Source organism: Perognathus longimembris, chromosome 6, assembly GCF_023159225.1.
Source record: "Perognathus longimembris pacificus isolate PPM17 chromosome 6, ASM2315922v1, whole genome shotgun sequence".
Taxonomy (NCBI): Eukaryota; Metazoa; Chordata; class Mammalia; order Rodentia; family Heteromyidae; genus Perognathus; species Perognathus longimembris.
In genome coordinates, this window is record NC_063166.1 from 37,497,749 (window position 1) to 37,525,472 (window position 27,724).

The following is a 27,724-nucleotide window of genomic DNA, read 5'->3' on the forward strand; positions in this document are numbered from 1 at the left end:
GGGAAATAAGATCCTAGCTAGTCCCAGTGGTCCTGGCTGGGCCCTGGGCCTGTGATCTTGAAAGGTCTTGGAAGAAATTGAGGTTTTCAGGCCATGAACTGAAGGACAGAAACCCAGGGCTTCCTCCTTCTGTTATGCAAGGAATGGGATTCTGTTATGGTAGCTTATCCCTTTCAGCTGTCATAGCACTACCTCCCACAAAGTCAGAGGAAATGGATTTGTACTCTCAGATATGAATGAATGTGTGATACTTCTTGAAGGTGAAGCAGATGCTGCTGGAGAAGGCCGTCCCAGGGGAGTCCCTGGGAAGGTGATTCAGTCCTCTGCAGATAGTGTGAAACTCTAGTGCGTGCCTCAAGCACTTGAGAGTTGATGAGTAGTACTGAACCACAAAAAAATAGAAAAAAAGAAAAAAGCTTCATCAAAGAATGCATTCTGCTATGTTTTCTACAAAGATGAAAAGGTGGAATGGGTCTTGATGTGACCCAACCAACAAATAACTTGAGCTGTGTCAAGAATACACACAGTGGCAAGTGTTTTCCACAAAATTTCCTCACTATGCCAAATTGTCCCCTCTGCCCACATAAGGAGACACTCAGCAGTGACTTTTCTTAAAGAAGGTAGGAGACAAGAAACCAGAGGACATGAGGACAATTGTTTTCCTGCACCCCAAGGCCTGGAGAGCAATGGACATCTCACACAGGCACCCAGCAAAGGCTCCACTTGTCCTGTCTTCATTTATGTTCTCTTACATTCTCATGTTCTATTCTAGCTCTTTGTGATCTCTTGTGTAATCTATGTGCCATGTGAAGACAAGTCTACTGTCTCTTAATGAAGCTGTTAGATGAAAGCAACATACAACTCATGAAGTAACAATGAATACCTAAGCACACACCTACACATAAGCATTCATGCACACATACATACATGAGTGTGTGTGTTTGTGTGTGTGTCCTTCTTCCTATTCCTATATTAAGTTACCTATTTGTTGTAGTGTTTTTGTTTTTGTGGGTTTATTTATTTATTTTTTTGAGTAGGTAATACTCAAGACTGAACTCAGGGCTTACTCACTTTTTTCTTTTCTTTTTCCTGTTACTTTTCTTCTTCTGTTTCTCTTCTTTTCTTTTTTTTTTTTTTTTAATTTGTGAAGGGGTGACCCTTGCTAGGCACACATTCTGTCATTTAAGCCACACCCTGGTTCTTTTGCCATTTAACTTTTTTTTTTTTTTTTTTTTTTTTTTTTTTTTTTGCCAATCCTGGGCCTTGGACTCAGGGCCTGAGCACTGTCCCTGGCTTCTTCCCGCTCAAGTCTAGCACTCTGCCACTTGAGCCACAGCACCGCTTCTGGCCGTTTTCTGTATATGTGGTGCTGGGGAATCGAACCTAGGGCCTCGTGTATCCGAGGCAGGCACTCTTGCCACTAGGCTATATCCCCAGCCCTAACTTTTTTTTTTTTTAATTCTGTTTTTGCCAGCTAGGTTTTCAAGATTTTGTATGGGTTGTCTGTCTCTGAGTAGCTGAGGTTACAGCTGTGTACCACCATGCCCAACCTCTTGTTAGGTCGCGAGTACAATCATTTCTGATTCTCTTCAACAATCCATTGCCTTTGGTTTGTTATTCTCACATGGTAAATAGTATTCTGACTTTAATTTTAGTCTAAACTTGCTACCAAATTTGAAACCTGTTGAGCAAAGGACATATATTCTATGTATCTCAGGACACTCCTTACCCCATCTTCCCCAGGTGAAATGGAATTGCTTCTTCACAGCATCACTAGTGTCTATTTGTTTACACACACAGCTAGGCAGCATGTATTGTGAATATCTGCTTGTAGATTAATGGGAAAAGGAGCATCTTCCTTTGCACAGTGTTCCTGTGTTGAGGCTTGCTCTACCATACTTGGTTGAACCTCTAGCATTGCAGACTCATCTCTCATTAGCTGTTTCACTGCGCTCATGTCTGTTGCATCCTAAGATAAACTAATATTTTCTCAGAATTACCAGTGATTTATTATTATACCTGTGTCATTTAACTATTAATAAGAATTGACTATTTTAGCTGAAATGTCATCTGTTGGCATGCTTTACTTAGAAAAATTTGTTAGGTAACCTTTTGATTTTTTTGTCCTTGTTGGATTTTTTTTTTCTTTGTCCTTCTTATGGCCACATTTTCAGCACCATCTTCCAGAGGACATTCCTTTATTGCCAGCATTAGATTCCCTCCTGGCAGTGAAAACCGGCTCTTTGAAAAGACATTGTCTTCAGGTCTTACATCCCTGTGGAACACATTTAAACAAATTCACTGCTTCCCCAGGGCTGTAAAGTATTAGCATGATTTAGTATTATCTCTAATTCCTCCTCCACTGGTAGTACTACCATTACAATATGCAAATTTGGATACTATTGGAGGTCAAGGGTGACCATGTGACTGCTCTCCCAAGTCTTCACAGGCATTTTAGAGAAGTTATGGCAGAAAAACATACACTGGAGCAGAAGCACTTGCAACTTGTTCTCCAGATGTAAGAGTCTGAAAGCTCTATCTCTTACTCTTTATCAAAATCAACTGCAAATGAGATCTGAAACTATAAATCTACTATAAGAATGTATAAGACAGTTCCTGGATGTTATAAGCACAAGTAATTATTGTTTGAATAAGACTCTAATTGCCTAAGATGTAAGAGCAAGAATTGATAAGCAAGACAACATCAAATTTAAAAGGTTCTGTATAGCAAAAGACACAATTACCAGAACTAAGAGGCAACCCATGGCACAGCACAGGAAATAATTTGTCAGTTCTTCAACAGATAAAGGATTCATGTCCAGAATATACAAAGAGTTCAAAATTTTCAATTAATAAATGGAAAAATGAATTGAAGAATACAAATGTTCATGGAAGGCATGAAAATGTCTGATAAACATATGAAGAAATGTTCAACATCTTTACACATAAAGGAAATAAAATTAAAACTACACTAAAATTCCTTCTCATTCCCATCATAATGGCTATTCTCAAGAAAACAAGCAACAAATGCTGGTGAGGATGCTGGGGATAAATCACCTTTGTATACTGTTAGTTGGGTCACACTCCCAGGTGGGAACATACAGACCTACAGCCTCTGAGGATCACACTCCCAGATGGGAACATACACTCTTAGAGCCTCTAAGGAGGTCAGTATGGAGGCTTCTCAAAGAACTAAAAAATAGTCCTACCTGACAACCCTGCCATACACTATTGGGCACATATCCAAAGAAGTGTAAATCAATATATAGGAGTATGAAGATGGCATAAGGAATCTCACTGAAAGCTGTTGAATAATAAAAGATGAGAGTAGGAAAAGAAAGACTGTATAATATAGTTTATGGATTATTAAATGTTGGGGTTCTAGACCCCCCTCTCCCCGTGATGCCCAAATCCCAAACTATGAAAGAGACTCAGCTTTACCCCTCCCGCCAGCAGAAGGAATAAAGCATATCTTTGTGGACTTTGCTAAGCGGAGGAGAAATGCCAAAATCCCCTTTCCCGCCAGTCCCCCCTCACGTGAAGCTTTAGTTGGGGGGGGGGGGGGTTATGACGGTAATGGCAGGCAGGAAGAGGAGGGACTAATTGAATATTAACGATTGGTTGCATGGGCTGTCCCTCAAGTGATGTCATGGAACTTCCTCTATGGGCAGAGACCACAGCCCTCCCAAGAGCCGAGTCTCTGGGGGCTCTGCCGCCATGATGGCACGCACATGTTCACCCCCCAGGGGTGGGGACTTCTCTTCCGGTTGAAGACGGAAGGAGGCAGAACGGGCTAAAGCCAACTGTCCTCTTAAAGTCACAGCCATCCCCAACAATTAAATATCTTAGTGAGGCCCCTCTATATAATATACACTATAAAATGAGTGAGAGGAGAGGGAACTGCGATGAGTTGGGAAGGCAAGTATCAACAGGATAAGAAGGGTGAATGGAAAAAAGGATGAGGGTGAATATGGTTAAAGTACTTTATTTGCGTGTATGTAAACAAGATAATGAAAGCTGTTGAAATTATTTTATGACAGGGCATGTGGGAGATGTGGCAGAATGAGAGAGGTGGTGAGGTTGATGGGTTATACTAAGTGAAAGCATAGATCTGTCACAATAAACTCCCCTAGTACAATTAATATATGTTAATATTTTAAAGGACTTAAGGCAGACAATGTCTGTTTGCAGTGACTTATTTTTTTTTGCTCAGATTAGAATTTGAAGCCCAGACAATGGCCTATAAGTCTCTGCTTGATCTCCAAGCTCTCTCTGATATCCATTTCCCATTGTCAGATCTGTCAAACAATTTTGTCAATTGTCAGATCTTGTCAAACCATTGGCTTGTTCAAGAGTGCCAGGTTCCACCTGGCTCAGGGTCTTTGCACTTACAATGATGTTATTTCCCTGGTGTGTGGCTTATTTTCTCACATTTCTCATGCCTAGGCTCAAATGTCCTGCTCTGGCCACTCCCTGACTCCAGCATGCTTGAACCCCCTTGCTTGCTCTCTGCTTTTCTTAGGGCTCATCTCTTTTGGACACAGCACATCTTCATCTGTTCATTGTCTGTTTACTCCATATAGAGCATACACTCCATGATCTCTAACTCTGATGACACGTTTGTATTCTCTGTGCCAACAACAGTGCCTGGAGCTCCCCTGGTGCTCAGCAAAGAACCTGAGAGCAATACAAATCCTCACATCATCCCAAATCAGCAGCCTCCTTCCTCACATCTGTGGTTAAGCATAGAAATAGAACAAGTCGGGCTGGGGATATGGTAGGCAAGAGTGCCTACCTCATATACATGAGGCCCTGGGTTCGATTCCCCAGCACCACGTATACAGAAAATGGCCAGAAGTGGCGCTGTGGCTCAAGTGGCAGAGTGCTCGCCATGAGAAAAAAGAAGCCAGGGACAGTGCTCAGGCCCTGAGTCCAAGCCCCAGGACTGGCCAAAAAAAAAAAAAAAAAAAAAAAGAAATAGAACAAGTCCAGGGATCAATGGCCCCTGCCTGTAATCCAAGCTATTCAAGAAGTTTCGATTTGGGAACTGAGGTTGTAGGCTGGTCTAGGTAGACAAATCTGGAAGACCCTCCTTATCTCCAATTAACCAGCAAAAAGCCAGAACTGGAGGTTTGGCTCAAATGGTGGAACAGTCACCAAGAATGCAAGGCTTTGAGTTCAAGACCTAGTACCCACTGCAAAATAAATAAATAGAACTCAAGTAGGTGAGTGGGTTTTCTTTGTTGTTGTGACCATCAGATACCATGTGGTAATGAGAGTAGCAATGCTGTGTTTGGAACATGAAATGCCCTTCTATATGTTGGAGCCTGAGTTTCCTCAGTTACATGGTTCTGAGGGGATCCAGGGAGCAAAAGCTGTGAATACTCCAGAAGTCAGGACTTTAAAACAGCATTCAGAAGATCACACAAGGATTTTTATCACAACCAACAATAACATAACACCACATGGGAATTTTAAGGGGTTTTTTAATGCAATTTCTTTTAACTTTTCTTGTGCTGGTCCTCGGGTTTGAATTCTGCCACTTCTATCTTTGGGGGGATGGTTTATTAGAAATAAGAGTGTAACAGACTTTCCTGCCTCGGTTAGCTTTGAGCCAAGATCCTCAGATCTCAGCCTCCTGAGTAGTTAGGATTACAGGTGTGAGCCACTGGCACCTGCCTATGACATTAATATATTATTATTTCTTGATCATTCTTGGTCAAAGCCACACATACTAAGTCTGGGAATAAGGTAGACTTGCTTATATGATTGTAAACATCTATGATATGGCCATTTTGTAGATGGAAAAGAGCCTGAGCCATCCATTAGTTTCTCCAGTCACAGATCTGATCTGAAACAACCTTGAGTTCTGCAACCTGATAGCTGGATGCCCCCAGGCAGTGATTCACTGTCTCTGAGGTCCAGATGAACGCTCATCTGGAGCTTTGAGACTGTGCCGGAGCCACTGCAGGGTCAGGTTTATTTAAAGTGGGAAAGAGAAGTGTTCTAGATTTTAGCAGCAATGAAAATTTAATGAGGAAAACACAGGGAAGGGAGAAACTCTGAATGTGAACCGGTGACACCATGGGAGAACCTAGGAATCAGTGATGGGAGAAAGCTGATCCTTACACCTTGGGCAGGGAGGTTTTCGCAACCTGGAAGCCCTCCGCAGGAGTAGGCATTGGAGAAGGGCCATAAAGTAAGGGCTGGAGCCATGAGGAGGACTTTGTTTATTTCTCCAAGAGTCAGAGACAGAAGGAGAGATGGGCCTAGGGCTCTCTTTCGCGCACTACTATTTCCAAGCTCTCTCATTGGCCAAGTCTACCTGGAAGATGAAGGAGAAAGGAGTCTTGGGTTGTGGCTTCCTGTAGCGCCAAACCGAGGACTCTGAAGGTACAGGTGAGGATCTCAGCCAACAGGCACAGTTTCTGGGCACAGATAGTAGTTGCAGCCCCCAAGTGGGCAGCAGAGACCTCAAATTCAAATTGTCTATATCCTATCCTGATGCATAGGAGTGAAGACAGCAATATGATTAAATCTAGTGCGAATAAATCTACTTTGTCAATTTTCTTTTCTTCTTGTGCTGATAGGTCTGGGTGCTGTCCCTTAGGTTGTATGCCCTAAGCTAGCACTCTACCACCTGAGCCATAGCTTTACTTCTGGCTTTTTGGTGGTTAAGTGGAGATTGGTTGGTAAACTAGAATTTCATGGACTTTCCTGCCTGAGCTAGCTTTGAACTGTGATCCTCAGTTCTCAGCCTCCTGAGTAGCTTAGAATTATAGGCATATACCAGCACTCAGTTTTGATTATTTTTCTTAAAGACTAAGAATGTTCTATTTTCTCTTCAAGGAGACAACATACGTATGTTTAGGGAATTTCTAGGAAACTAGCTTTTCATTGAGTAAATTCACATTGCAGTTAGCCACACCAAACCTAATTCTGGAGTTGACAGAGAAACCCTGTTATAAACATTTGCAGCACAATCACAAATTTTACAGGCAGAGGGGTGATTACTTTGTAGCTGTGTAGCCAAGATCTAAGTGAGTGCCTAGTACCTTGTGAACATTCAGAAACTCTTGATGAAGAATGAGTTTCAGCTCTGCACCTGGTCCTCACTTAGTACCCAACATCTCACACCTGACCAAGTGCCTGCTTCCTCCACTTAACCTTCCCTGCTGACCTAAGTGTGGTTATTCTAAAGGCACCTTCATACTTCACCTGTGTGTTCAGCAGCCCCTTGGCTAGCTTCCATGGTTCCACTCAATCCCCTCCACCATTTTCCAGGCTGCAGAAAGAGATCTTTCTTTCAGAAATTTAGCCTCCTTGGGCTGCCAAGTGTTTCAGTGCTCTGAGAAACCCTATTGCCAGCATCTCCCAAGGGTATAATTCAAAGGCCTTTGCAAAAGGTCAAAGGTTGCTGTGGTCCTCACCTGCCTGTGTCATTTTCTCTTGCCACAGCATCCTGGAGCACTCCTCACTCTCTTTACCCATCAGGCCTTCAGTAAGCTCTTTGTCAGAAAGGCTCTACTCCACTTATCTACAGGGGTAATGGTGTTTATTTGGTAATAGCTTTTAAACAACTTAAGGGAGGAAGGAGTGGTTTTGGCTCACAGTCTCTATCCATCTGACATGGAGGGTGTGACAGATGACAGAATAGGATGGCCAAGAAGGAGAGGGGGGAGAGGGTAAGAGAGAGAGGGAGAGAGTAAAAGAGGGAGAGACAGAGGAAGGGAAATGGGAGAGGGAGAGAGAGGGGAAGAGAGAGAGGTAGGGAGAGAGAAGAGAAGGCAAAGAGAGGAAGGGAGATGGGAGGGGAAGAGAGAGGGGAAGAAAGAGAGAGGGAAGGGAGAGAGAGGAAGGGAGATGGGAGAGTGAGATAGAGGAAGGGAAAGGGAAAGGGAGAGAGAGAGGAGGCAGAGAAGGAGAGGGAGAGAAAGGGAGAGAGATGAAGAGAGAGAGAGAGAGAGAGAGAGAGAGAGATCATGGCTATGCCTGTGGACTTTCTCTTCATCTCCATCTGACCAGAGCCTATTAATCAATGTTCCTCATATCCAGGGTAAGTCTTCTTCCTTAGTTAATCCTTTTGGAAAAACCATGACAGACATACACCTAGAGGTATGTGTTACTCATCTCTTAGAGCTTCTTCATCCAACCAAGTTGATAATCAAGATGAGCCATCCCATTCATCTTGAAGAACATCATCCAAAGCCACTTTCCTTGGGTTTCCTCAGACTTTCACAAACACCATTAGTCCCATTCTCTGCTGGGTTTCAACATTGTGTTCCTTATGACTCACTATTCCAGAAAAGACCTGAAATGAGTTTTAAGTAGTTTAGAAAGAATTAAAGGAAAAGTGAAATAAAATGAGGTGGTCAGGCCACCTTACAGAATACTTAGCTTCACTAGGAGCCCATGGTTCCAGACTACTCAGGAGGCTGAGGTCTGAGTATCGTGGTTCAGGGCTGAGGATCTGGGCAGTCTGTGAGATTCCTATCTACAATAAAATACCCTCCAAAAGCTGGAGGTGGAGCTCTGGCTCAAGTGGTGGAGCACTGGCCCTGAGCAAAAGAAGCTCGGGGACAGCCAGGACCTCAAATTTAAGATCCTTTTGCCTCAGCCTCCCAAGTGCTGGGTTACAAGCATGCACCACCACACCAGACAAAAGATGTGCTATAAACCAGGCTTACTTTGAATGTAAATGTTAAATAATCTGAAAACGCATTTTCTGAGCTGGGGCTGGAACCCAGAACCATGTACATGCCAGGCAATGACTCTACCACTGTATTCCCAGCTCTAGAACACTTGTGTTTCTCTCCTCTTAGTTGCTGTCACCCATGACTTCCATGCCTCATTGAGTGGTGTCTTTCAGGCAATCGTGTTTGGTTTGTGCAGTTGGCACCCCAATGTTTGTAGCAGTCACCTGGAAACCTACTCCATACTGCCCTCCAGTCGGTCCATGCTAAGACAGTGAGTTAGAACATTTTATGGGCCACCATATTCACAGTATCTAGGCTCCCAACTCTGTGCTGTGTATCACACAGCATCTGAATACTACCAGGGCTCATTTAGAAGTAGATTGATCATGCTGAGCACAAAACCGGTGCATCTTGGGAAAAACAATGAATTGAACAGAAAAATGAATTAACATCATGAAATTTACCTTCCCAACTGGAGGCATGATGTATGGGCTCCTTAGAGATGATCCTCTCAGGAGACTGTGCCGTCTACGCTGAGAGCTCAGTTTGGATATGAATGGAAAGCACCCATCCTGAGGGAAAAATATTAAAACTAACAATATCTTTTCTTCTGCAGAGTGTTTGGAATGGAAAGTTGGCCTGGGACAGGCATCTCATTCCTCAGTTTGCAAAAGTCCCTGCAATTCTCTTCATGCAAGATATTTGCTGAGAACTCAGTTCAGTCCCATTGACATTTGTTGGGCACCTGCTATATGCAAAGCCAAGTGACACTTTATAGGGATCACACAGACATGGAAGAGTTATTTTTGATAATAGATATTTAAATGACTTAGCACAAAATGTTTTGCATGGGGTTTTCTAAAAATTAATTTAGATTCCTACTACTGTTGTCCACCGTAGCATATACTTTTAAAAAATGTACAGATGACCTACTCAATGGATGAGATAAATTAATTGTGGGCCCTGAGTTACTGACTTCATTTCAGGGCAAAAAGGGACCAGAAAATTGCAGTTGTGTCCTCCCAGTCAAAGCTAGCCCAGGCATGAAAGTCTGTGAGACTTTGAGCTGTGGCTCAAGTGGTGGAGGGACAGCCTTGAGTTAAAAATGAAGGAACAGGCAGGGCACCAATGGCTCACGCCTGTACTCCTAGCTACTCAGGAGGCTGAGATCTGAGGATCATAGTTCAAAGCCAGCCTGGGCAGAAAAGTCCCTGTGAGACTTTTATATCCAATTAACCACTCAAAAACTGGAAGTGGCACTGTGGCTCAAGTGGTAGAGTGCTAGCCTTGAGCACAAAGAAGCTCAGGGACAGAGCCTAGGCCCTAAGTTCAAGCCCTACCGACAAAAAAAGAAAAGGAAGGAAGGAAGGAAGGAAGGAAGGAAGGAAGGAAGGAAGGAAGGAAGGAAGGAAGGAAGGAAGGAAGGAAGGAAGACTGCCTGGTCCTGAGTTCAAACTCCTGTACCAGCACACATACAAAAATAGACTCTCAGGAGAGTGAGACATTTGAATATAAGCCTATGAATAGGCCTGTATGTAATCAGATTTTGCCTTTTGGTCTCAAAAATAATTCACAAATTAAAGCCAGAATTTAAACCAAGCATATGTTAATTTTTAGATCACTTGAGAAAATGGCCCTAATTTTACCTAATATGAAAGATGCAATTGGTAATTCTAATCTCTTTTTTAAAAATTTTATTGTCAAACGGATGTACAGAGAGGTTACAGTTTCATACATTAGGCTTTGGATACATTTCTTGTACTGTTTGTTACCTCCTCCCTCATTCCCCCTTCCTCTCTCCTTCTTTCCCTTTCCCCCCATGAGTTGTTAAGTTGATTTACACTAAACAGTTTTGCAGGTATTGCTTTTGTAGTCGTTTGTCTTTTTACCCTGTGTCTGTGGCTTTTGGTATTCCCTTTCAGTTTCCTAGTTCTAATTCCAGTATTGAGTGCAGCCCAGTTATGATGATTAAATACTTTAGAACAAAATGAGAATTGTTTTGGGGGATTCTGTATTTACTACTTCTCTTATATCTTTGTATCTTTGTGTGTGCGTGTGTGTGCGTGTGTGTGTGTGTGTGTGTGTGTGTGTTCTTATTCTTTGCTCTGCCTTCTCTTTATTAGCAGAGTTGAATGATTGGGTGTTTGGGGGGTGGGGAGGACTCATGGTGCCACTGCATACATCCAGCAAACGTGCATGGCAGTCTCTCTACCTAAGGACAGTGTGCTTCTCCCCCAGCCTTGGCCAACAAGAGCAGTTTGGCAGGCGTGGATGCTGATGGATGGGACTTCTGAGCATACCCCGACTGGGGTCTTGCAAACATGCTCACTCCTGAGGGTGAGATGGGCTATTTAGCCAAATGAAATACTACTCTGTTACAACTTCCTTATTCACAATGCAATCAAGGAAAATTCTTTCCCGGTGCTGTTGTTGAAATCATTACACTCAGAATTAAGCATGGTGTAATGGAAGCACTGACAAGACCCTGAGGTCCTATTGACATGTCAGGTCCCACATTAATTATCCTTTATACTGACTATGAAAAGCCCTGTAAACGGCAGGATTGTTGTTGTTTTTAATTCCCTTTCGAATTCATGCAATCAGGACCTGCTTCCAGTTAGCTTGCAGATGTTGCTGGGGCCTCAGGGCCTGACCACAGCCTTTGAGCCACTGAGCCTTCTCCCTTTGCCCTTCCATTTCTGATGTCACTTCCAGATCAGCCTAGGCCTCTGTTAGTCTGGAGATCCTGTGTGAGTCCTTCTCTGCCTGTGTCCTTGCTCTTCTCTCAGTGACCATCATCTCTGGTCCATATTTCTAGCTCGTGTAGCTCTGGTTAGCCACAAGGTGTCAGCTGTCTGTCATCTGTCTCTTCTTCCTTCAGGTTTTCCAGTTCTGTTTTCTTGGTTTCCTGCATCTTCTCTAATCCATCTTCAGTACACTCCACAAAGGCAGCAAGATGCAGAGGAAGAACAGGCTTCACAGTACAAAAGCCATGGTCCAGACCCTGCCTTTCGCTTGGCCTCGCTATGTGAGAGCATGAACTAGGCATTGACCCAGTCTCGCTTTCCCTTATGTAGTTATTCCCTCCCAGAGAGCAAACCTTCACCCTTACTCTTTGATCTCCATCTGTATGTGTGAGCTCCCATGCCAAAACTTGAACAACTTTCTGAATCTTCAGACTTAGCATTTCAGCTATGAATAGTGCCATCAATAAAACATTACAAGTACCAGATACTTGTGTCTTGCACTTGTAATCCTAACTATTTAGGAGGCTGAGATCTGAGGATCGCATTCAAAGCCAGCCCAGGCAGGAAAGTCAATGAGACTCTTATTTCCAGTTAACCACCAGAAAACAGAAAGTGGTGCTGTGGCTCAAAGTAGTAGAGCTCTATCCTTGAGTGAACAAGCTCAGGGCTAGCTTCCAGGCCCTAAGTTCAAACCTCATGACGAAAAAAAAAAATTGCAAGCAATTTTCTAGGTTTTCAGTATTCACTGATATGGGGAGTAGTTTAACCAGCAGACTTTGAAGAAACTAATGTTTGTTAGTAACTTAGTAATATATTCTTTCTGGAAATAAAAAGTAGCTTTGGCAGTTTGATCTTAGCCCCCATTTTAAGACACTGAATATGTATAATAAATCTACCCCTTAAATAAATAAAATGTAATATCCTCTAACACATAGGTGGGCATATTTTTACTATTAGAGCCATGTAGTAAATATTTTAGGGATGATAGATCATGTGGTCTCTACCACCATCACTCAACTTCTCTTATAAAACATGATAAAAAATGTGTTCTAATAAAACTTTATTTATACAAATAGACAAGCTATGATTGGCCCCCTGGTTTATAGTTTGCTGACCTCTGCTCTTAAGCAATGATTGGAGACTGAAGTCACCAGAAATGATAGAGAAAATTATAATCTTCAATTGGATGGCATGTTTACAGTGACTCATATGATTCTAAAATATAAAAGGTTTTTTGGTTTTTTTGAGGAATGGAACTATGATGATGGGGATCTATTTTTATCTGTACAAGTTCTCTCAGCTGGAAAAAAGTATATCTATTGACACAAGGTTTTTGAATCTAGGATAAAGTGGTCTTTGGAAGTAGATTTGGGCTCTATGGGTATGTTGGCAACTGGTGACCTCTCTCCTGACTTCCCATGGCTGAATCACTAAAGGCATGACTTAGAGGAGTCAGAAAGCCTGAGAAGCATTGCAACCATGAATGCCCTTCATTGAGTGCCCACTCTATCACAAACTGGCCACTGTCATCCCCACCTCACAGAATGAGTGGCACTTTAGTAACACAGGATGAGAGGTTGCACTTCATTCCCCGGGGCCACAGCACTGCCTTCAACACAACAACCACAGCTATCACTGGGGCACTCACCCATCCTCCATTTCAGAACCACATGGGAGTTACCTCTTTTTCCTCCACCTTCATTATCCAGGAGCTGTTATGTTTAAAACCACAAACAATGCATACTTTCAAGCCAATCCCTTCTGTGTGTCAGGCACAAAGCTTTCACTGTTACAAAATCTACTTTCCTTTCCTTTTTTAGAACTCCCACTGTGAAGAGTTAAGAAAAATGGAAGGTTTCAGGCTGGATGTATATGCTCTATATGAACAATGCATCTCATGCTTTGCCTTGGCCCTAAGATTTCTCATTCTACATGTGTAAATATTCCCACATCTGAAAAGTCTGGAATCCAAGTCACTTATGATTCTAAACATTTTGGATAAGGAGTTGACAACCTGTTGCGGAAACTAATGCTACCTTAGTTTGTTCAAAGCTTCTAATAAAAGCAGGTTAGTAGACAGGTGATATGAAGTGTCCACGTAATTCATCTTTAACTTTCAGCTCGTGTGTGTGTGTGTGTGTGTGTGTGTGTGTGTGTGTGTGTACATGCTGGTATTGGGGCTTGAACTCTGGGCCTGATGCCCGGAGTTGCTGCTTAATACTGACACTCTACCACTTGATCCACACCTCCACTTCTGGCTTTTTGTTGGTTAATTAGAGATAAGAGTCTTACAGACTTTCCTACCCAGACTGACTTTGAACCGTACCCTCAGATCTCAGTCTCTTGAGCAGCTAGGATCATAGGTGTGAGCCCCAGGCAATCCATTCATCTCTTGCTTTTTAACTTGAAGTATATTATCTACCATCCAGATTTTTCTCTCACTTTTACTAAACTTGTGGGGTTTTTTAAATACCAAATTAGTATTTTTGTGGCATCGGCTGCTGATTACACTGTAGTAATTGAATTATAGGTCCCATTTATCTGACAAAATTGCCTTTGTTGTCTACACTCCAATAGAGATGGAGGCTCCAGAGAGCAACAAGGCCTCCGGGAAAAAGGGCAGCCTTGACCTGGCGTGTAAGCCAGTATTAAAGGCTGCATGGGGAAAGGGCAGGCAGAGGTGTTGTTGGGATATAGCTGCTCCTGAAGATAGATTTATGTATGGATTTCTGAGAGGCTAGGCACATGGATTCCCCAAAGCACTATTTAGACAAACTCTCAAATCCTCTTGATAAAATAAACCATACTTAACTCTTTATTAGATTTATGATGAGACTATGTGATACTCATGCTGAACTATGATTGGTACCTTTAACAGATAGAAAACGCTGGGGTTCTAATCTTTCTCTCTGGTTTGCATTGTGTAAACCAGTCTTCTAATTAAAATTAAGTATCCTTACAGAATTACACAGCAGAAACTTTAATGACCCCATCCTCCCAATGCTCTGTCTCTGATGAAATGCCTACCAAAGAATTCTTTTTAGAATTTAAAATTCACTGTTACTTGGACAATGTTCTATACACTTTGTACAAAAGAATGATTGAAATGGATGAACACTGTTCTTAAAGCTTTCTTCTACTTACCCCAAACTGTCCTAATTTTCTATCTTTCTTGAAAAGGACTCAATTTGTTATATTTTGAAAAAGTCTATTAATGAAAGATTTGTTTCAGTTGTCAAGCTAAGAATTTTATTGTTTCCTAAAAACTAAATTGTAAATGAAACTATAAACTGAGGAATTAAAGAGTGCTGTGAGATTGACTCTGTATATAGCTTAGAAGACTAGATACAATTTCGAGGTTATGACCATGTTAACAAGAATTTGGCCCCTAAATGGCCTTAAGATAACTTATACATAATAGGATGAACTTAAAATACAGCAAAATGACATTTTGTTAAAAAAAAAAAACACAGCTATTTGTTCAAGTATTTGTTATGCATGAGAACTTATGTACAAAGCACCTTACACATATTATTTTGACTTGCTGTGAACTCAGTGCCTTATTATTCTTATGAAGTAAGGATTTGTAAAGATCAAGTTTTTTCTTTGCTGGAGGTCAAAAGGTTAAGAAACCGCAGAGGCAATATTTTCCAGATCATTTGCCCATGTAGCCTGAACTAAATATGGCTTATGACCTCAGTTTAAATCATTGAAGGGATTGGCAATAAATACATATTTAGGATAAATAAAAAAAATGGTTGCATGTACTAAATCTAAGAGGTCAATCATATTATAGTTAATGCCAAAATGAAGAAATTCTGTTGAGAATAAACAAAAATACATTTGCCTTATGGCCCTAAAAGCAGTATGGTATGCTCACAGTGCTTCTAAATGATTAAAAATGAATATAACATTTTGTAGATTTGAATTTTAGTAAATGACAACCTCTAAAAGTATCCTGTAAGCTGTGTTTTGGCCTGCAAGTTGGTGTTCCTACATCTTATTTGAATTCACTGTGTAAACAACTGAAATGATTGGACCCTTCTGAAACTCATGATAAAATAAATCTCTGTTGTGGACTATTAAGAGTGTATAAATTAGCTGGATGCTGGTGGCTCATACCTGTAATCCTAGGTACTTAGTAGGTTGAGATCTGAGGATCTCAGTTTGAAGCCAGCAGGAAAGTTCATGAGACTGTCACCAACTAACTAGCAAAAGACCAGAAAAGTGGAGATATGGCTCAAGTGATAGAGCTCTAGCCTTGAATGAAAAAGCTAAGCAAGAGTGTGAAGTCCTGAATTCAAATTCCAGTACCACCACACATGCACATCAGCCCTTTCAAGAAAAAAGGGTGTACATGTGATGTGTCTATCATGTTAAGAGGTTAAGAGATGAGGTTTTTCAACCCAGATGCCCCTCCACAGATGAATGGATCCAAAAAATATGGTACTTATACACAATGGAATACTACATAGCGATTAGGAATGGTGAAATATTGTTATTCGCAGGGAAATGGTCAGAACTCGAACAAATAATGTTGAGTGAGACAAGCCTAGAACACAGAAAACAAAGGGGCATGATCTCCCTGATATATGACTGTTAACAAAGGGAGATGGAGAGACAGTAGAGACCAAGTCTGTGAACACTGTATATGTGCTTGATACATTGTATATTGCATATGGGCCTACCTGACCTAGACAAGGGATGGAAAAACAGGATGTAAGATATCACAAGAAATGTACACACTGCCCTACTATGTAACTGCACCCTCTTTGCACAACACCTTGTAAAAAAATTTATGTTCAATTAATAATAAAAAAATAATAAATTAATTAATTAATTAATTTAAAAAAAGAGATGAGGTTTTTGAGTAGCAATTGGGATTAGATAAATGCATTGATGAGAGACCCCACACCTTAATTGAATGCTGGTGGCTTTGCAAGAAGAGAAAAAGAGACCAGAACACACACATGCTTCTTCTGTGACACACAAGCTCTAGGCCTCACTTTATCAGGACTCTGCCAGAAGGAAGGTCATTATCTGATGTGGTTCCTTAACTTTGATCCAGAGCTATGCGCCCAAATAACCTCTTTACAAATTCTCTAGCTTGGGGTATTATGTTGTCAGTAACAGAAAACAGGACAAATTACTAACCAACAAAAATCCCTTTAAGACTTGTTTATCTGTTTTATTTGTAGCCATGCAAATCTGAGCACCAAAGAAATTAGGAAAATCAGCTGCTATTTTGTTTGTTGGTAATAGAGATGAAATTTAAACATACATTGTAGGATCTCATGCCCAAAGCACAATTTCCCTCCATCCACAAACTAAGATGTGAATAGAAAGAGTCAGTGAAATCTACTCACCATTTCTTCTTTCTTCTCCCAGGTCGCTATCCCCAGGAGAACAAAGGCACCTACATCCCCGTGCCTATAGTCTCAGAGTTCCAAAGTGGAAAATGGGGAGCCAAGGTTATCATGAATGAGGACAGGTCAGTCCGGCTGTCCATCCAGTCTTCCCCCGAGTGCATTGTGGGGAAATTCCGCATGTATGTTGCTGTCTGGACCCCCTATGGCATCCTCCGCACCCCCCGGAACCAGGAGACAGATACGTACATTCTCTTCAATCCCTGGTGTGAAGGTAAGAAACAAGCATTTCATTTGCTCACTTTAAGTAATTCACATGATTGCAAGGCAGCTCATAGGTGGTGGAGGGAGCAGAACCTTTCTAAGAGAATGCACATCCCTTTCCTACAGACATTGCTTTCAACTGGTACCTGTGGGTATAAAACCTGAATATGTGAACTTAGTGCTGTTACACATTTAATCTAGGAATTAATTGACAATTACTGAGTCCCACAGTTGAGCTCATGGTGGAAATATGTGTTGAGAGTATAGCCCCTGTGTCACTGTTTTATAAACAATGAATGTTCCTTTTTAAATTTTTGAACACTTTTATTATCTTTAGCTGTACAAAGGAATTGCCATTCACTGAAGCAGTTTATGAATATAGTGCATCTTAATCGGTGCCACCCCTTTCAACATTCTCATCCATACCTCCCAACCTGCTCCATCCCTTATTTATATTAATTTTAGGCTATATATTGAATTTTTTCCATTTAACAAGGCAGTTTAATATTTACAATGCATCTTGATCTGTGTCACCACTTCAATATCTTCATTCACTTTTGACCCACCCTTTCCCTTACATATCTCAATTCTGTGGTATACACAATTAATTCTTGCCTGCGTTCTCTCCCCTTTTCATTCCTCTATCCCTCTCCCCTTGGCCCCACTCTCCTCTCTTGCCAATACCCATTTCCTGATACTTATTTTGTTGGGCTTCTTAAACTTGTCTTTCATCGGGCCTATCTGTCTATGAAACCAATGTTCAAAGTTGAAGTGGGCAGGACCATGTGTAGTTCAATGGTGGGCTCCTGGGCCACATAACTCATCAATCCAGCATAAGACATTTTGTAACTGATTGATGGGGTAGAGGGTTACAGATACTTTTTACAGAGACAAATTAACACTTCAAAAACATTAAATTGGACATGACTATAGATAACAAGAAGAAGCTGTAACTAGGTATATGGATCTTGACAGAATCAGGGATATGAAATTGAGAGTTTTCCATGGCTAAGAAGGAAATGTAGATATAGAAGGAAATAAGGTAGAATATCAGACTGTCAGGAATAACAACACTTAAGAATCTAGTAGAAGACCTGGCAAAGAAGAGTGACATGGAAGAACACATAGGATGTGGTCTAAGAAAATTTTATTTAAAAAATTTATACTTAAAAAAATTAGAGGGCTGGGGATATAGCCTAGTGGCAAGAGTGCCTGCCTCGGATACACGAGGCCCTAGGTTCGATTCCCCAGCACCACATATACAGAAAACGGCCAGAAGCGGCGCTGTGGCTCAAGTGGCAGAGTGCTAGCCTTGAGCGGGAAGAAGCCAGGGACAATGCTCAGGTCCTGAGTCCAAGGCCCACAACTGGCCAAAAAACAAAAAAAAAAAACAAAAAAAAAAAATAGAATCATTCAGGAGTTTCTTGTTGACTTCCTTTACATTACAGAAAGAAATAGCAGGTTTCCTATAACTCTCAAGCACTCTAAAGTATTTAAGGAAAAGCATGATTTATTCCCCACTTTATTTTGTCCATAGCTCTTCTGGATTTCATCATGTACTTGCTGGAGAACAGGCCTCCAAGCATGTCAGTGGTGTGACCACTCTTTGTATGATAAAGAGTGTTCACCATGCTGTGTGACATGTTGGTTTTACAGGAGAACTTCCAGGGTGGGAGGAGGCAATCCAGTAATTTTTGACTTCCTAATTTCTGCCTTGTCTTTCAATTGGAGCATTTATGAGCAGCTTCTAAGTATCTGTGTTCACAAAGTTTCGTAGATGTAGAGGTAGCATGGCTCCTGCCCTAGATGCTGTGCTACAAAGGTACAACTTCCCTTTGCTATTTCTATGTAGAAAAATGATTGGAAGAAGGTGAGATTAAAACCAAAGGCTGAGTTGCAAGCTGTGGTCCAAGACAACAATGACAGGCTGGATGATGGTGGTGACAATGGAATTGGGGAGAAGAGGATGGAAAGAACATGCATTTTGGATTTAGAAAAGAAGTTGCACGGAGATTAAAGAAGAGAGCTAAAGATGGGGGACGGATTAATAATAAGTCCAGGTTGTATGGCTTGGGTAGCAGAGTTGATGGTAGCACCATTTTCAGAGCTGCAAAGACTGGAGAAGTGGAGGGGATAGTTTAGGGGCAAAACTAAGAATTATGTTGATAAATTATACTTTGGCAGTATTTCACTAAGTCATATATTGAAAAATGTTCATTGGGTTATATCTGTGTGATTTATGATATCCAGTGGGCACTTGAATAAGTGAGCATAGAACTCAGAAGAGTTGACCCAGATAGTCATGCAAACATGGGCCCCATCAAGAGCAATGAACAAAAACTAGTCAAGATCCTCAGCAATAAAGAGCAGCAACTGGGAGGATCCAGCAAAGGCCTGAGGGGGAGCATTCAGTAGAGTCTAAGGAAGGCAAGAGAAGATAGTCAGATGTATCCTTTGATTCAAGAAGGCAGAAGACAACTTGGCTAAATGCTGCTTTATTAGACCCAGATAAGAGAGTGGTCTTTGGGATGGAGGTACGGGTGTCACTGATGGTCTTGATAAGGACTGTTTCATTGAAGCAATGAGGACAGAGGCCAGGGAGATGGGCTGCTGTGGAAATGAGGGTGGGGATGGGAGAGCTACAGAAACAGACCTACTGCAGACCCTCACGTGGGTGTGAAGGGCAACGGTGAACATTTAAAGATAGGAGAGAGTGGCTGTGAACTGTGGAGATGGAATGAATCAGAAAGGAAAACATTTACTGCCATTTTGTGACTCTCTTTGTTCAGTCACATGTTAAGGACAAGCAACAGGAAGGGAGCTGGCAGGAGAGGAGACTGATGAAGGAAACCCATCAATGAGTGGGGGGAGGTGAGTTCATTATAGAAGCATGACAGGAAGTCCCCTGCTCTCTTGAACAGAGGGAAAATAGCCACTATCCCTTTAATTCCTTGCCCTGTGGAAATCTCAACATTTCTGCAAATTTTGTCCTCATGGCATCTGTACCTCTAGGAATCGCCTTTCCTCCATTGCTTACCCTGTGACACCACAAATGAGAAATTTGACCTTCTTTCTTTTTAGCACTGACAGCAACGAGAAGAGTCACATCAACCATCTGCACATGTGTAGACCTTAGTCCAGTGTGAGAGTGAAACTTAAGAGGGTTTCCTTAGTGGTTCTCAAGCTTAGAGAATGTGCAGGACTAGGGTCTGGGCCAAATATGACAATTAGCATTTCTAACCAGTCCTAGGGTAGGCTTAAGTTACTAGCTGGAACAAAATTTTGAGAAAGATTGGCAGATGTAATAATCCCAAAGCAACAGTGACAAAACACAGAACTGGGGACCAGTGGTTCACACCTGGAATCCTAGCTACTTAGGAGGCTGAGATCTGAGGATTATGGTTCAAAGACGGCCAGAGCAAGTAAGTCTCTGTGACTCTTCTCTCCAATTAGCCACAAAAAAAAAACAGCCAGAAGTGGAACTGCGGCTCAAGTGGTAGAGTGGGTAGCCTTGGGCACAAAAGGATCAGGGACAGTACTCAGCACCTGAGTTCAAACCACAGGACCAGCACACACACACACACACACACACACACACACACACACACACACACACACACACACACACCCCACAGGAGAGTATAATTTATTCTTCTTAAAACTTCACTAGCTCCTCTGTGATTCTAGTCCCAGATTTTCTTGTCTCTGTTCTCTCTATTTCTTCTTTTTCTCAGAAGAGTCTCTTCTCTCATACACAAGGACATTGCAAGCTTTATAAAGTTTGTTGCTTGGTCTCTTTCAACAATCATACATTGAGCAACTGCACCTGTTTGGAGACTATTCCCTCCAGAAAGAAAAAGTCTAGTGCCTGCTTTAGAAAAAAGTACCTGTTGAGCTCCTTATCTTAATGCACACTGAGCTTTTGCGGATGGTTGATGAAATGGGAGAATTATTGTTTCATTTCCCTTATTGTGTGGTTTTTCTAGCCTGACAACTGAGGCATAATACAAAAAGGAGATCAACACAACCAGATATACTCCAGCCTGATGATCACCACAGTTCTATGCTTGCAGATATTAAAGAACTCATTAAGTGACTGGAAAGTAGGTCAAAACAGAGGTGCGACCATTGTCCAGGTGGTAAAGGTCACACAGAAGAAAAGTGTCCAGGAGTTCTCCAAGGAGAGCTAGGTGTATGTAGATCCTGGGAGCAGTGCACACCACATGTACAGGCCAAGGGAACAATAGGCCCTGGGTGGAAAGTTCCATCACAGAGTGTATTATTGATGAGGAGTCTTTAGCTCTGTTCCTGAGGGCTCTTTCAGCCTGCTTTGCATTCACAGGTGATTCATCCTTATTAATTGCTAAATCACTAATGAAAATCAATTGCATCTCCATTGTGTCCTCTACCCAGGGTCTTTGCAGGAAGAAATGTGCTAACTGGTCTTCAACTTCATTCTATAAGGGAGCCTTCTCCAGGTATATAGGGATAGAATTGTACCCACAAAGGCAACAGGAATGAGTTAGACATATACTATACCATCCACCCCGTTTCTTTGGACACTGAGGAACTCTAAATTATTGAATGTCTTGTTATTATTACTAATATTACGATTAAATGTATTTCACTATTTAAATGTCAAATGTTGAGTTTTACCAAACAGAACTGATTCTTACTGTGACACAGATGTCAGAGAGTTCTGAGATATTTAAATTTCTGATGGCTTTGCCTGAGGCACCAGCAGTTGTTATGTTTTGGTGGGTATCAGCCTTTCCATGGGGTCTTGCTCTTCTCAAGCATTTGTGACTCCTCTGTAGTCCTCATCACTGACATCTTGCATCAGCCACCTTTATATCCTGTGAGCCTGCTCAGTACCTGGCATATACTGGCTGCTGTTTTCTGAATTGACTTTACAATCCCAAGGAAATAGCTTTTTAGGTTCTTTATATCCTATTATAACAACAAGTAGTTGATGTAATTCTAAGATTTCCTATCTTGAAAAGAGTTAAAGCCCATCTGGCATATTCGGGGTAGTACATTTGTGAGCAACAAGTGTATAGATTTCTATTAGCCTCGAATACTAAGCATCTAGTGTTCTTTGATTATTCAGTATACTTTTTGCATTTTCTTTTAAACAAAACCAGTTTGGCATTGTCCTTGAATGTAAAGAAATCATTACGTTTTTGATATTTTAAGTGTCCTTAATAAAGAAGTGTGGCCAATATATTCTGTATTATTAAATTCATCCTTAGGGTATTTGCCTTATAATACACATGTTTGTATAGACACTTTAGCAAGAGCAGATCCATATTGACTGGTATTCTCCAAGTTGCAATGGCCACCATGCCCATCTTAGCCCAATCTCAGATTTACACCCTCAGGCTCATCATCCATCCACACATATTGGTGGCATGTCATCTGCCATGGTCAGTACAACATCAATTATCCATACAAAGTGTCAGGGTCTCTAGCCCCCCATGCTCCCCCGACCTGCGGGAGAGACGGGGAAGGCACGCCCCGACCTGACAAGCCAACCAAGGAGAAGGGTCGGCAGGCCGCCCGCACCCAGCCCTCCCTCACCGGAGGACAATCAGATGGCCTGGGAGTCAAGTCAGTGCAAGATCTCGTTTATTGGGGAAGTACGTGCCACTAATATAAGGCACAGGACCCAATCAGGTCTAAGATCAGCAGGAAGGGGAGGCATGAGCTGTCCATCAAAGGCAGAAGACCCGGGGCATCACAGCCCACAGAACTGCCTCCGGGTTATAACCAAAGACACTTGTAGCAGCTGCGCATTGTTGTTAGGCACCACCTGAGAAACAGGCGGGGCCAGCTAGTTGACTTCCAGGTGTGCCCCACATCTCCCCCTTTTTGTTTTACTGGGGGGGGGCAGAGAGATTGATACTCAGAGGGAGTCCTGTTACTGAGCGGGGCAGCTGTCCTCAATGGAGCTCCTCAGTGCCCAGCAGCAGGTCGCATCCTCGGCATTCTTGGGGCTGCCATTTCCACGCCACATGCTCCCGCCAGGGCCCCACAGCCGGTTGACAAGCAGTTGCGTGTTGTCCCGTGCCACCGGCCACAGCGCCGTTCCACGCCACGCACTCCCTCGCGGGCGCGCCGATCCCCAGTGGCGCCGCCACTCGACGCTCGCCTGCTGCCAGCATGTGGGAGGCTGCATCCCACACCATGCCGCTCTTGTTCCAGGGGCAGATGCCCTTGAGGCGCGTGAACTCCCTTGCACTTGCTCCCGGCCTGGCCGGCCCCCTTTCCTCTTGCCCTTCTGGCTGCTGCTTCTCCTCTTGGCGGCCTCCTCCTGGTCCTCCTCCCACATCTCGTTCCTCCGTCCGGCTCCAGTGGGCTCTGCACCACTCCTCCAGGCAGCTGGATTCAGCTTTCCACTCTGCTCCTCCAGTCGGTCTGGTTCCACTCTGCTCCGCTTCACACCCCTCCTCTCTCCTCCTCCTGCTCTTCTTTTCTTCCTTAAACAGTCTTCTTTGTTCATTTTCCTGTCATCTAAAGCTTAGTGTGAGATTGCCCCATCTTTTCGGGGATACCCTTACCTCGGAACTCGCTTGGCTTGGCTCGACGAATTTCACTTTTAGTGTGAGATTGTCCCATCTTTTCGGAGATACCCTTACCTCGGGTCATCTAAAGCTTAAACCTACACTTCTTCGTGCCCCACGTTGGGTGCCATTGTTGGGGTCTCTAGCCCCCCGTGCTCCCATGACCCGCGGGAGAGACGGGGAAGGCACGCCCCGACCTGACAAACCAACCAAGGAGAAGGGTCGGCAGACCGCCCGCACCCAGCCCTCCCTCACTGGAGGACAATCAGATGGCCTGGGAGGCAAGTCAGCACAAGATCTCATTTATTGGGGAAGATCATGCCACTAATTTAAGGCACAGGACCCAATCAGGTCTAAGATCAGCAGGAAGGGGAGGCATGAGCTGTCCATCAAAGGCAGAAGACCCGGGGCATCACAGCCCACAGAACTGCCTCTGGGTTATAACCAAAGACACTTGTAGCAGCTGCACATTGTTGTTAGGCACCGCCATCTTAGCCACATGTGGCCCCAAGACTGAGAAACAGGCAGGGTCAGCTAGTTGACTTCCAGATGTGCCCCACACAAAGTACAACACATTACTTACTTAGTCATAAATAAAGAATCAGTACGGAATTCAGCACTGGGGATCTGGCAATGAAAAAGATAGACACATTTATTTTGCCCTCACAGGACTGCTAACAAGGATTTTTACAAGTGAGCTGCTAATAAATTTTAATTATAATTGTAAAAAGTACTGAAGTAAGTCAGGGACAACAAGTGTATAAAACAAGGGCCTCCCACATCACTGGGGGTCAAAGAAAGGCCAGTCTGTGGCTTATCTTTCTGTCCCCTCACAGAACAGAGCTTGTGAAAAGTAATAATAAAATTGAATTGATTGATTGATTCAGTCTGATTACTTGAATTTTCATGAAGTTTCAAATAAAACTTCAGTGACAAGTTTAATCTTTACTTATTTAAGCCTTCTATTTAACTTTCTATTTCATAAAATGGTTTATCTAATACTGTCTCCTTATTTATAATTTTGGATGCTGATGTTTCAGTTACCCAAGGTGTAGCTCTTTCAAAATTATTAAATGGAATTCTCCAAAAAGAAAACTCCAAACATCTTAAGTTGCATGCCATTCTGAGAAGCACTGTCTCCTACCATCCAGCTCCAGTCCTGGATGTGAATCACCCCTTTGTCCAGAGTACCCATACTGTGCTACCCACTACAGGTTATTTGAGGAGTGTCTCAGTAATCAGACCAACTGTCACCGACCACAGTGCTTGTTCATGCAACCTTTAATAATGGTTCCAAAGTACAAGAGTAATAATACAAAGGAGGCACAAGGCAGGAAACATGGAAGGACAGGGTAATCTCAACATTATGTAGCAATGTTGCAGAAAAAAAACACAAAGGAAACAGAAAAGCATAGTGTGTGTAGGGTTCTAAACTCTCTGAGGTTTCAGACATCCAGTAGGGGTCCAAGAATGTATCCTCTATGAGACATAGAAGACTACTGTATCACTCTTCACAATGTCTGAGTCACTTAAGGCCTCCCTTGTTCTTATTATGCCAAGTATTATGCAGAATAGAACTACAATAAGAGACACCAGAGACCTTACAGAAAACATTCTCTCAGTGGCATATAGGAGACCCCATGATCAAGATCCAAACCTCTTTTTGTTTCTGGAAGGAGCAAGATTGGAGAGGTGTAATTCAGAAACACGCTCATCTACAAATGTATGTGGCTTACAATTCTTTTCATGTGGATTTAAAAAATATTCATCTAAGAGTGTTCATCAACATGTCTTCCTATTTTGTATGCTATAGAAAAGACCCTTATCCCATCCAACTTGGCCTGGGTAGCTGGCAGAGAGATGGAGCTCCAAGAGTGAATGTTTGCAGAAATGAATTGATAACGTACTCTGAAAAGCTGGGAGGGTGTTATTAGGCTCCTATCCCAAGAAAGGAAACGAGTTTATTTTACAATGTTACATAAATTTCTCATGGTCATATAGAAAATTAGAAAAGATACTGGGGTAAAACTTTAAGTATACTCATTCAACAAGAGCAAGCTATTTTATTCTTTTTAAACAAAAGTCACTGACATGTGGCCTGTGGAGCAAGAGGGACAAGATGTACAGGGCCAGCTGAGACGCTTCTGTGATGATCTGTCAATGTTGGAAAGCTCTGCCCTTCAAAAGAAAGAAATTAACAGACATTATAAGAGCAAACACATGGAAGGAAAGGAAACTAAAGCATGCCAGCCAGAGCACAGGTTCCCTCAGAGAATATATGCTAAGCAAAACAGCTCTGACATTTTCTTTGTAGAATTGCTTCATGAATAACATTCTACCTTCCAAAGGTAGTTAAACTGAAAATTCTTTAACCAGTAAAACTGGCCTATTAGCATACAGGGAATAAATTTCCCAGGCTGGTATGTCCTGTGGCAAATGGAAGAGGACACAACCATCCAGGAGGCTAACAGGGGCATGGCACAGCCTGTGTATAGCTGAACTAAACCAGATCAAGAATATGTGGCTCTGGAGTCTTCCAGAATGAAAAGCACAGATTCTAGATATAATAGTCCTTCATATGCCTCAGTGTTTCACAACCCTCCGGAATATGAAGTTTGGGAGTTTTGTGTTTTTTTCTTTTTGGTACCTGTCCTGAGCTTGAACTCTGGGTCTGGTGCTGCCTTTGAGCATTTTTAGCTCAAGGCTCCTGCTCTATCACTTGAGCCGTAGTTCCTCTTCTGGCTTTTTGGTGCTAAATTGGAAAAAAAGAGTCTCACAGATTGTCCTACCTAGGTTTGCCTTGATCTGCTGTCCTGAGATTTCAGCCTCCTGAGTAGATAGGATTACAGATGTGAGCCACAGGCGCCAGGCTGGAAGTTGTTTTGAATATGCTGCCAGCACATACATAGCCTGCTGGAGGTTGCAGCCTCTCCTGATTTACTTTGCAATGGATAAACACACCATGATGACACCAGTCTGGAGCCACAAGTGCTCTGCAGAGAAAGCCACTCCCTCCAAGAGTGATTGGGGACATCCCGCATCCATCTTCCTCCAAAAGTGACGGGGACTTTGGCATCCATCTTCCTCCAAGAGTGATGGGGACATCCAGCACCCATTTGCCTCTTTCATTAGTGATGTTTGGCTTTCATAGAAAGAGGAGGCAAGTGAAGTGACACCGAATCCTCTCACTCTAAATCCTTCCCTTCACTCAGAAGGTGACACAGGTTGCCATTATTCTTCTAAAGGATGGATAACAAGAGCAACCCCTGATGAAAACTGTTAGTCCATAGGCAATCTCTCCAGTTGGCCTTCCCAGTACTGTTTTCTTTGATTCCTGAGCCATTGCCTCACAAAGCTTGAGCCTAATAGTACTGGAAATAGTACTAGCTTTAACTTTAAAATAGCATGTAAACAGCAAAAGGAATTTTTCAGTCTGAGCAGTGATGAATGGCCCTCCTTCTCCCAAAGAGCCTATTCAGACACTGAAGTCAATGAGCTCAACATTCATCTTCACATATTTGTTATAAATTCTAACTTTCCCTGGGTAAGGAGACCAGTGGTAATTTCCAAGGGTGCCTGAAATCAGCCTTTAAGTAAGTCCTAAAATTTTGCCATCTACAATGTTCTTTTTTTTTAACTCTCCCACTCTTTCCAACAGAGAAACAGTAAATGAATAAGAGCATCAATTCTTTACTGCCTGCCTTGTGTAAACTGTTAGTCACCCTGGAAAGGGGTGATATTTACAAGGCATTTTGAAGGTCTGTTGTGATGCCAGTGTCTCTTGGGAACACAAAGGAGAGGCTCTGCCACATCTGCCCACGAAGCTGTGCATAATGTTTTCTCTTGAGTTTTATTGTAGTGATGATGGTTTGCCAAAGATTACTGGCAATTCAAACGCTGTCAGGAGGCCCATGAGGATATTCATCCTATGAGCTCACTCTTCCTAACTTGCTCTCTGTCTTCCCATAACTGAAAAGTGAGGTTTCCATACCCATGAGCAGGCAAGTACACACACAGAGTCACAGACACAGACCGACAGACACACACACACGCCCTTACCATCTACCAGATCAAATTGTTTGGCCTAG

At 42.5% G+C, this 27,724-nt stretch overlaps 1 protein-coding gene across 2 annotated transcripts in view; it reads left to right on the forward strand.

The window, feature by feature from the left end:
* The window catches only part of F13a1 (coagulation factor XIII A chain), a 210,318-nt gene that overhangs the window by 48,234 nt on the left and 134,360 nt on the right, over positions 1 to 27,724 (forward strand). For both annotated transcript variants that reach the window (XM_048348563.1, XM_048348565.1), the window contains exon 4: positions 16,832 to 17,083. In XM_048348563.1, coding sequence (XP_048204520.1) covers positions 16,832 to 17,083 — 252 coding nt within the window. The remainder of the gene's footprint in view (positions 1 to 16,831; positions 17,084 to 27,724) is intronic.